Raw genomic sequence first — 11,074 nt, forward strand, 5'->3', positions numbered from 1 at the left:
GAAGCAGAGGGAACAGCCACTGTTTAAAAAGCCCTGAAGCAGGAATGTGTTTGACATGTTTGAAGAAAGCAAACAAACTATTGTAGATGAGCTGTAGCAGCAAGAAGGAAAAGCAGGAGGTTCTGGACTCAGAAGGAAAGGACCATAGTACAGAAGACCTGTGGACTCGGATAGGCAAGCAAGGAGCCTGGAATTTATTCTAAATATAAAGGGAATGTTGCTATGAGCCACAGCTTCTCAGGAATCCAAAGAAACATGGAAAACATGGTGAGTGACAAAATGGTACAGTGTCCATAAAGAAGAAAGCAGCTAATCAGGAGGGGGCACAGACCCTCAACAGGACGTGTAAACTTTTAACATACACTTAGTTTTACATCCGATTTATGCTGACAAAAGTTTATTTTTAACTTTGCCTGGATCATGTGTGTACCTCAGTCCTGGGTATAGGTTTCATTATGTTGAATGTGGTAACTTCAAGATTTGTCAGTATTCCCCAAATCATTTATTCCTAAAAAGGTAAAATGACTCTCTGTGCATGGAACAGGGGGCTAACCCCTCGTTCAGATCCCAAACCAATCCCTTTTTCCTTAGCTAAGTCCTTTTATGTATTCACAGGAAGGGTTGCTTCTTTGTCTCTGTGAGTAGAAGACAATAATAATACTCTTCACACTCACTTTAGGCAGCATCGGATAGACAAGAGGAGCACAGGCTTGGGAATTAGTCTACCCAGACTCATATCAGCCCTGCCATCTCCTATCTGGGAAGATGTTTCCCTCTGTGTCTTCATATATAACCCCCATGGGGTTTCTGTGAAGATTAAGTGAGATAATATTTGTAAATAATGCATGAAAAACTGTAGCAGGGCACCAAGTACTTGGAAAGCATATATGTAAGTGCCATCATCATCACTTTTATTTTTCTTAGGTGGAGGAACTGGATAAATGCAGTGTTACAACCAAGAAGCCTGTTGGAAATTGGTCTCATGCTTGGTTTGGGGCTTGTGTTTATTGTGTCTGTTAAAGTTCCAAACCCAGTTGTAAAGACTGATTCAGTGACCTCCTGTGGCTTTGGATTTGAATATTTAAGTTTTTAACATTAATTCTATTTTCCACTAATGTACCAAAGAAGCCTTTTCAAACAGATACTATACTATAAGAGAATAGTATAGTGAATCTCCATGGAAGTGTCACCCAGCTCCAGCAATTACTATCATTTTTCTGATATTGTTGCATATAACCTCCTACATGTTTTCTATTTTTCTTTCCGCTCTCTTTTTTCCTGGAGATTTTAAAGGCGATAGATTCTAGTCATTTATCATTTCATTTGAAATAGTTGAGTATAAAATAAACTATAAATGGTCCTACTTTGGGTCATTTGGATCAAGGCATAAGACATACCACGTGCTATAGTCCAAATCTCCTGAGCAAGGCAACTACTTGGCTGTTTTTACAGCACACATACTACAGTGGTAAGTGCTCAATTGGAGGGTCTGTTAGAAACTCTGAGTCACTGGTTCATCTCATAGCAGGAGATGCCTTTGAGTGCTGATCTGGGTGACTACCCAGAAGCTTCTTTGAGATACCACTATTAGCTTTGAGGGCAGCCCATTATTTTTGGTAGCTTGCAAGGAAGTGTCATCCTGCCTTATTAATATTTTGAATATTCCTCAAATTTAAATGAGGAAAGGTGAGAAGGGGGGTGGCACGGGTATGCCCTGTGGTAGATAAGGCAAATAGGAACAACACCTTGGGCACACAGAGAACCAGGGTTCTCTGTGAATGTGAAGAGAAAGTCATTGTTAGAATTCTTCATTTTAGTGGGAGAGCCCACTACAGTGGACCAAGTCGAGCATTTGCATTCCCTTCCACTTAGCTTTCCAACCTGTGTTCTAGAGAATGCTGTCTACTAGCAAAGGACATGATGCAGGTAGTTTGTAAGCATCACTGAGATCATGTCAGTTAAGAATGCAGAGCACCTCTGAGGAAAGTAGATAGAGTAAGAAGTAAAAAGCGTGGTGAAGAATGCCATCCTCTGCCTCCTTGGGGCTGTGCTTAATTGTATTCTTTCTTATGCCTGGCTTAGCTCGGCAGACGACCCATTCCTTCTGTATGCCACGCTGCACTCGGGGAACCACTGCAAGTTTATCACAAAAGATCTGATGCGGGACCACAAGGCCTGTCTACATGATGCCAAGACCCAGCGCCTCTTCTTTAAGTGGCAGCAGGGCCATCAGCTAGCAATCATTAATAGGCTTCCAGGATCAAAAATAACCTTTCAGGTATGTTATTTGTTCTCTACATAATGCCAACAGAGTCAAGTACAGTATATAGTCACATATATAGGTATAGATATAGATATAGATATAGATATAGATATAGATAGTAAGAATGTGGCATAGTCAAAGAATGTTGCACTTAGTTGAAGGTTCTGAATGCTTTATTTTTCTCAGCTGTAGTTTGGTATTTGGGATTAGCCAGCTCCTGGACACAGAAAGTCTGCCAGAGCAAAAGTTTCCATAGACCAGCCTCACATCACGTTAATTGACATATCAAAAACATCTGAGATGTCATCAATTGTGACTTCAGTTATGTCACCAATTATAACTCCTCATACATGTTTTTTATTTTCCTGAAAATTCCTTATCCCTTATGGTTCGTCATATTTCTGCTAAGTAACTCTTTTTCCTGTTAGTTCACTTCTGCGGCATGGTCTCAATTGAGTTCTCCTTTGGTTCTAGTTTAGATCCCTGAAAATATGAGATCTCTTATCTCTTGTGTGAAAGCAAAGGGAAAAAATCCAAAGGCAAGCTATTATAGAAAAATACACTAGCCAATGTATATGTGGTCCAATGGTCAAAAAATATACAAAACAACAGCTCTATAGGAAAAATCAAGACTGGGGGAAACTATTCAGGACAACTGACTTGGTTTCCTCAACAACAACAGAATAACAAGAAAAACAGAGATGAAAAGTAAAGCTCTAATTAAAATTAACAGATAATTCAGTCACGATGTAATAACCTAATTTCAACTCCTAATCAAAGAAATCAACTGTAAAATATATGTACACATATTTAATAATTGGGGAAATGTAAATATTAGATATCTGATGATAAGGAATTATTAACTCTTAAGTGTAATAATATTGATCCTATATTTACAAAATAGATCCTTACTTTTTTTTTATTAAAAAAATTTTTTTTTTCAACATTTATTTATTTTTGGGACAGAGAGAGACAGAGCATGAACGGGGGAGGGGCAGAGAGAGAGGGAGACACAGAATCGGAAACAGGCTCCAGGCTCTGAGCCATCAGCCCAGAGCCTGACGCGGGGCTCGAACTCGTGGACCGCGAGATCGTGACCTGGCTGAAGTCGGACGCTTAACCGACTGCGCCACCCAGGCGCCCCAATAGATCCTTACTTTTTAAAGGTACATACTGAGGGGCGCCTGGATGGCTCAGTCAGTTGAGCTTCCAACTCTTAATTTCGGCTCAGCTCATGATCCCAGAGTCCTGGGGTCGAGCCCCACCTCGGGCTGCACACTGAGCATGGAGCCTGCTTCAGATTCTTTCTCCCTCTGCCCCTCTCTCCCACTTTCTCTCTCTCTCACAAATAAAAATAAAGGTACATACTAAATATTATAGAAGAAGGGATATGATAGCTGAGATTTGCTTCACAATAATCTTGGGGGGTGGTATGGATGAAATAAAATTATCCATGAGTTGATAATGGCTGAAGCTGGGTGGTGCATACATGGGAGTTCATTATACTATTTCTCTATTTTGTATATATGAAAATTTTCTTTCAGTCCAAATATAGACTCTCCTGTAGAGAGTCTTTAACCTTAAAGATGAACTCTCCCCCAAAAAAGAAACCCCTAATGCTAGGGTTCATCTTCACAGAGCTAGCTGCTCTTTGAAAATCCATTGTTAAGTAAGACAGAGAATACTCCTGAAGCAAACTGAGAAGTTGTCAGAAAAGAAAGGGAAATGGCCAGGTAACCCCTCTGTGTTGTTCTCAATGTTTGGCTCCCTTTTTAATTCAACAGCATATCCCCAGTTATGACACAGTGGTGCAAACAACTGGAGACTCATGGCACATACCATATGATGAAGACTTGTTGGAAAGATATTCCTATGAAGTGCCAACCAAATGGCTGTGCCTTCACCGAAAGACATAAAGACTATACCCCATGCAGAACTTGTGTTTGGGTGCCCTTCTGGTTGGCATCAGAGCTCTTCAGTCAGTGCTTGCTTAGAGCATTGCTCCTGTGTGATCCACTTTGTCCTGTTTGGTCCAGGTGTCAACAAATTGAGGGGTTTTTTTTAATTAAATAAAATATAATATCTTTTCATAAGCAGTTGTATTTGTATTTTTTTTTTACCAGCCATTTGTTTTTGGAGAATTTATCCATAGTTGGGGAAGTCAGGGCAGAGTGAAGTCTACGTTTCTCCTGTCGGGCCAGCTTGGCCATTCACTTGGACAACAGGTGCTTCTGGTATCCATTTTGCTACCCCTGACCTCACCTTCCAGGTCCACAAATAGCAGAGCCAATGCATCTAGGCCTAGGCTACTCATGTTGTTTCTAAACCCCTTCTACCATTTCTGGCATGATCTCATCCTCTACACATGATCTGCTACTCACACTGAATCACTTATGGTCCTCTGTGATAAACTGGCCAAGAAATCAGAAGCTTATTAGCAACTTTTACTTACCACCCAATGATTTGAGTGGGAGAGAAAGGAGCAGTTTGTTCTCTTTAGCCTGTGGTCATTTCTTCATTCTACAATGCCTTTTTCAAATTGGTTCAATATTTTGTGAACACTATTAATTCCATCACTCAGAATATGAGGGCTTTTTAAAGGATACAGATTTTTTTTCATTTAATCAAGTTTGACTTAGTTTAACAAAGTGATGAACTTTTCATGTTTGCCTCTCTTTTACTTCCTTGCCAGCCTGCTTATACCTCACTGGGCCTTAATTTTAGCTGGAAATATTCATGTCCACAATACTTTATGTTTTTTCTTTATTCACACATGCTGTATGATTTAATACTCAAGAATAGGCAAAACCGGGGGCACCTGGGTGGCCCAGTCAGTTAAGCATCCGACTCTTGATTTTGGCTCAGGTCATGATCTCACAGTTCGTGAGTTTGAGCCCCATATCGGGCTCTGTGCTGACAGTGCAGAACCTCTATAGGATTCTCTCTGTTTCTCTCTCTGCTCCTCCCTCATTTGTGCACTCTCTCTCTCAAAAATAAATAATAAACTTAAAAAAAAAAAAAAAGAACAGGCAAACCCAGTCTGTGGTGATAAAAATCACAATAGTAGTTGCCTGAGGCAAGAGCACAAGAGACCTTTCTGGAGGGTGATATAAAGTTCCCTCTATATTGATCTGGGTGATGCTAACTTAGGTGTATGTGTATACTGGTCGATTTATCACACTACTTAAAATGGATGCCTTTACAACAATATAGCTCAAAAAACATTAACCTTAATAAGATAGTTATTGGGGCTCCTGGGTGGCTCAGTCAGTTAAATGTCTGACTTCAGCTCAGGTCATGATCTCACAGTTCGTGAGTTCGAGCTCCGCATCGGGCTCTGTGCCTGCTCGGACCCTGGTGCCTGCTTCAGATTCTGTGTCTCCCTCTCTCTGCCCCTGCCCCATTCACGTTCTGTCTCTCTCTCAAAAATAAGTATTAAAAAACTTTTTAAGATAATTATTTACATGAAATAAATAATTACTTACATAAAGCCATATACACAGATATAAGTAGGGTGTGTATTATGCACAGAGAGACTATTCAGGAAAAACACAGGAGGGGAATGTTTCATCTCCTTACCCATTTACTGGATCCTACTCTGCTGCGTGCCTAGAAAAAATAGCTTTCCAGAAAAGTGTGCAATAATTTGAAAATATTGAAGATCAGAAAATTCTCCTACATCCAATCTGCTTATTTTCTAAATTTCATAAACTACAGACAGAAAACTGTGTTTTCAGTGAGTTACATTTTTTTAAAGTAACTATCCTTGTTTTTTGAAAATTTTTAAAAAAGAGAAATGTGTTTGTTAAATAAGCTTATCTGACAGCCTAACACAAATACCTCACAAGGAGCACATGGAGATGGGGGAGAATACAAAAGGAATCCCAGAACTTTGAGTGAACCTTGAAGAACAGAAAGTCCAGCAGTAGCATTTTATAGAGGAGGGACAGACCCTGAAAGATGAAATGGCTTCTGTGGATCCCATAGCTAGTTCGTGGAGACATTTCAACTGTAACCCACCTTCCCTGATTGCCAGCCAAATAATCTTCCTTCTCTACACTGTGATTTAGGTTAGGGTAGTTCATAAAAACTCAAACAGACTGAATCATAGGGCATCCAGTATTTAGATTGAGGGACTTAGCCACATAAGAGAAAGGGGGAAGAATGAGAGCAAAGAAACAAGGGAGTACCTCTTTAAAGGGTCCACATTTGTAGAATGGCTCTTCAGTGTACAAAATTGTGTCAGGGAAATTACATTATTTTTGAACTCTTTATACTATTAAAAAATACAACTCTGGCTCAGCCTGAAGAACATGTGACTCTTAATCCCAGGGTTGTGAGTTGAAGCCCCAAGCTGAGTATAGACATTACTAAAATAAATAAATAAATAATTTAAAAAATCCTAATTTCTGCTTGAGTTGAGGTGCATCTGTTCTTTGTCCAGGAGTAAGGGAATTCTAGGGCTGCTTAGTGTAAATGACACTGACACAGGACACTGAGGAGTGCAGGGATCTTCTGAAGGAAGGGAGCTGGTACCAAACACTTAGGCTGCCATTTTGTATTCTGAGTGAAAAAGAAAAAAAGCTACCAGTTAAGCAAAGTCTGAGACAATGGGAAAAGGAATTCTCTTAAGTTATGCTCAAGGGAGCCTCAGTGGCTCAGTTCGTGAAGTGGTGAAGCAGTTAAGCATCAGACTCTGGATTTCAGCTCAGGTCATGATCTCACGGTTCATGAGTCCCAGCGCAACATCGGGCTCTGCAGTGATAGTGCAGAGCCTGCTTGGGATTCTGTCCCCCTCTCTCTGCCCCTACTTTGCTTGCTCTCTCTCTCAAAGTAAATTAAAAACAATAAACTCAAAAAAAAAGTTATTTTCTGGATTAATAGTGTCTTTTAAGTCAGCTATGAACAAATGAAGGCTTTGAAAGGGCAAATGAAGGCTTTGAAAGAGCATTAACTCTGCCACTGGAAAATACCTCCAGGGGCGCCTGGGTGGCTCAGTTAAGTGTAGGACTCTTCATTTTGGCTCACGTCATGATCCCAGGATCATGGGGTCAAGCCCCATGTGGGGCACCGTGCTGACAGCATGGAGCCTGCTTGGGATTCTCTCTCTCTCTCTCTCTCTCTCTCTGCCTCTCCCCTGCTCATGTTCTCTCTAAATCAATTGATCAATCAATCTTCTAAAGTGCTTTGTGTTTCCCTCAGAAATGCTCCTGAATTTATACTCTCTTTGCCTCCTGCTGTTCTCGGACTGAATAAAGAGAAGATCTCAAAGGGAAAGCCTGAGTTAATTATTCTCTCAGGACTACATTGACACTACCTCACCTCAGGTGTCTTGTTCTTCACATTAATTTGTGTCTTCAAGTTTGCATTTAAATATAATTACTTGCTCTTTGGTCCTGTAGCAGGTTTCTCATTTTTTGAAAAATTGTCCTGATGTATTATGAAATACATCATATATGTTCACGTTGGATTTCTTTTTCCCTAATAGCTTCATTCTAAAGCAGGAATGGAAAGGAAGAGTGTGTTATATGGGCACCTGAATTCTGTCCATCATGGTGAGTCTTATACTCATTTGCTAAAAATTAGTATTATCAGGGTAATTGAGGGCAAAGCTAAATGGAGTCCAGATCTGGTATTTCAGCCGTCCTTCAGTAATTTGGAATTCCTAGAGTGAAAAACACCTAAGGGAGCCCTTGTGGGAATGACTGGGAGTATAGCAACATAGACCATTGTGAAGATATGGTGATATTTCTTTTTTCTTTTAAATGTTTTTTTTTTTTTTAATTTTTGAGAGAGAGAGGCAGAGCACGAGCAGGGGAGGGGCAGAGAGAGAGGGAGACACAGAATCCAAAGCAGGCTTCAAGCTCTGAGCTGTCAGCACAGAACCTGACACAGGGCTCAAACCCATGAACCGTGAGATCATGACCTGAACTAAAGTCAGACGCTTAACCGACTGAGCCACCCAGGTGCCCCTATTTTTTCTAATGTTTATTTATTTATATTTGAGACAGAGTGTGAGCAGGGGAGGGGCAGAGAGAGGGAGACAGAGAAACCTAAGCAGGCTCCGTGCCATTAGTGCAGAGCCTGACACGGGGCTTGAACTCACAAGTTGTGACATCATGACTTAAGCTGAAACCAAGAATTGGACACTTAACCGACAGAGCCACCCAGCCACCCCATTTATTTTGAGAAAGAGAGAGAGACAGCACATGAGCAGGGGAAAGGTAGAGAGATGGAGAGAGAGAATCCCAAGCAGGCTCCGTGCCATCAGCGAGGAGCTCAGCCGGTGAGATCATGGCCTGGGCCAAAATCAGACATCGGATGCTTAACTAACTGAGCCACCCAGGCACCCTGAAATGGTGCTATTTTGATTTAGGTATTCTTTCAGCAAATGGAGTTCTCAGTAAGAGAGACCAGGCAGCTGTTAGCGCCCCCTATAGCCCACAATGAGTAGGGTTCTCAAGTAAAATATAGGAATAGGAGTTAAATTTGCATTTACATTTTTTTAGTGTAAATATGTCTCAAGTATTGCCAGGACAGACTCATACTAAAAATATTGCCTATCTGAAGTTCACATTTAACAGGGCACCCTATATTTAGTACATCTGACAACCCTAGGTGAGACATACATGGGAGGGTGAGTGTTAGTGGGGAATGAAGCATCTAACAGCCCAGTAGTCTTACAGGAGGCAGGAGGGAAACAAGGAGAAGAAAGGAGGTGAGTAAAAGGCACCTGAGAGAGGAAGGAAAGGCAAGAAGACCAGCTTTTCCCTGCTGGTCCCAGCTAATAACAAATCTGCTTGAATGTACACTCTATAAGCAAAGGGACTTCTATTTAGAGAACTACTTAGAAAAAGCCATAGAAAGCAGTGAGATGAAAAAATATAAGAGATGGGAACACCAATGAGTACATGCAGTAAATCTGGAGAGATAGTCTTTAATTTTCTCTTGTCATGTCTATTTCATTTGATGTTTCAAAATTCCCTGAAGCTCTGCCACTGAAAAATACTTCTAGGGAAGCTCTGTCTTCCGAGATTTGTTCTTTGTTGGCAATATTCAGTCCGACGGATGCTTCCAGAGACCCTACATACACAACTTGCTTTCAACCCGGAATTGAAATAAACAGGAAGACAATTATCTAGTAGTCATTGATGGCAGCCAAAAATAGTTTGTACAGAGTCCTCTCCGTTCACTATTATCAAATGGATTAGGTTATTAAGGTAACCACGATAACTTATTGTAAATAACAGTGTCATATGAAGGGGTTTTGGTAGTTTCTGACAAGAAATGTGATGGAAATTTCAACCACATTAAAATGATTACCCCACCATCTCTTTGGTGTTAATTAAAATCCAGCACAAAAAGCAAATGCTGGAAAAATCACTGCTAGGGACTTAAATTTCTACTATGGTAGAGACATAAATTCATTTTTGAAGAGACTGGGTCAGATTGCCCTATCACTCTCAGCTAGACTAGAACATTACTTGGTATCAAGCTTAGTTCACATAGAAACCTTTAAAATTGAACAGATTTCTTTTGCTTTCTATGACCACATCAGAACAGAGAATGTCCGGGTTCTGACAGGTGCCAGTGGAATTCTCTCACAATTCTGCTGTTCCTTGGGCTGTCTGGGGCAGAGTGGTGTCCTGGCCTGGGAGAAGAGAATGGGCCTCCACTTCCATGAAATAGGTTCCTTTGGAAGTGGTCATGGCAGGTCTTCCCAAAGGTAAGTCCCCTGTTGCTTAAGATGTACTAAATTACTAAGTCTTTTTTCTTTTTTTTTTTGTAAGTTTATTTATTTTTTTAAGTGATATCTACTCCCAGTGTGAGGCTCAAACTCACAACCCTGAGATCGAGCCACATGCTGTACTGAGCCAGCTAGGTGCACCTATTCCTAAGTCTTTAAAAATATATTATTCTATTTTCCTCATTTCAGTGCCTTGTCCTAGAATCCACAGCTGCATTTTTTTTTCTATCCCTTGCTCCAAAGCTGGGCTGTCTGTTGCTACTAAGTTTTTATACATACGTAGATATGGCTATTACATGCACATGATTTTTTTAAAGGATCAATTCTCTGTAAACTCTTTTGTAACTTTTTGTTCACCTGAGAGAAAATGAAAACGTTTGTATGGTCTTCTACCATTTCTTCTTCGTATACTCTAATCATAATAATGTAAATTCATAAAGAGAGCCAGCCAAGTTAAGCTAGGGCTGTTGTATACCATAAACCACTACTTGCAGAGCTGTATACTCATATACTACTCAAGGCTTCCTTGTGTTCAGAAGGAAATTTGTGTTCCAGGAAGCTGTCACCCTGATAGTATCTATTGATTCAAATTAAGGGTCATGCCCTTTGGCATTTAGTCTTATTCTGGCAGGAGTGGTCAGATCTTTGAAGAAATGGATCTTTTCCAAGTTAGGCCCTCTGATGTCCAACTGCTAAAGAAAAAAACTCTAGTCAGACCAAGTTTTTGAAGAGAAAGTCTCAGGAAGGATTGCTGCTTTACACAGATAAAAAGGGCTTTTTATCTTTTAAAGCAAATCACATGGCTCTTTTTGTTCGTTGACCCACCAAGGGAAGTTTATGTGAGGCAATCAGTATTGAACAGTTTGTGCTTTATAAATGTCACCAGATTTTTTATTCTGGTCCACTGCCATTATCCCCGGAGATCTAACAACCACTTATATGTTGGTCTTGTTTCTTAACCTCTTAAACCTGGTCATTTTCAGCCCCCTGTGAGATGGCCAACCTGGACCTTTTAAATTACTTACAAGTGTTCCAGGGGTGCCTAGGTGGCTCAGTCAGTTAAG

The 11,074-nt window shown here is 40.5% G+C and overlaps 1 protein-coding gene across 2 annotated transcripts in view; it reads left to right on the plus strand.

Moving 5' to 3' along the window:
* LOC115516370 (protein only RNase P catalytic subunit) overlaps positions 1-4,356 on the plus strand; it is a 134,268-nt gene extending 129,912 nt beyond the window's left edge. Inside the window, exons 7-8 of one of the 2 annotated variants that reach the window (XM_030318942.1) lie at positions 2,083-2,278; positions 4,048-4,356. In XM_030318942.1, coding sequence (XP_030174802.1) covers positions 2,083-2,278; positions 4,048-4,179 — 328 coding nt within the window. In that variant the 3' untranslated portion in view covers positions 4,180-4,356. Of the gene's footprint in view, positions 1-924; positions 2,279-4,047 lie in introns of those variants that run through there. The other variant, XM_030318943.1, reaches the window with a different exon arrangement.
* The last annotated feature ends 6,718 nt before the right edge of the window (positions 4,357-11,074 follow it).

Source organism: Lynx canadensis, chromosome B3 (genome assembly GCF_007474595.2).
Source record: "Lynx canadensis isolate LIC74 chromosome B3, mLynCan4.pri.v2, whole genome shotgun sequence".
Taxonomy (NCBI): domain Eukaryota; kingdom Metazoa; phylum Chordata; class Mammalia; order Carnivora; family Felidae; genus Lynx; species Lynx canadensis.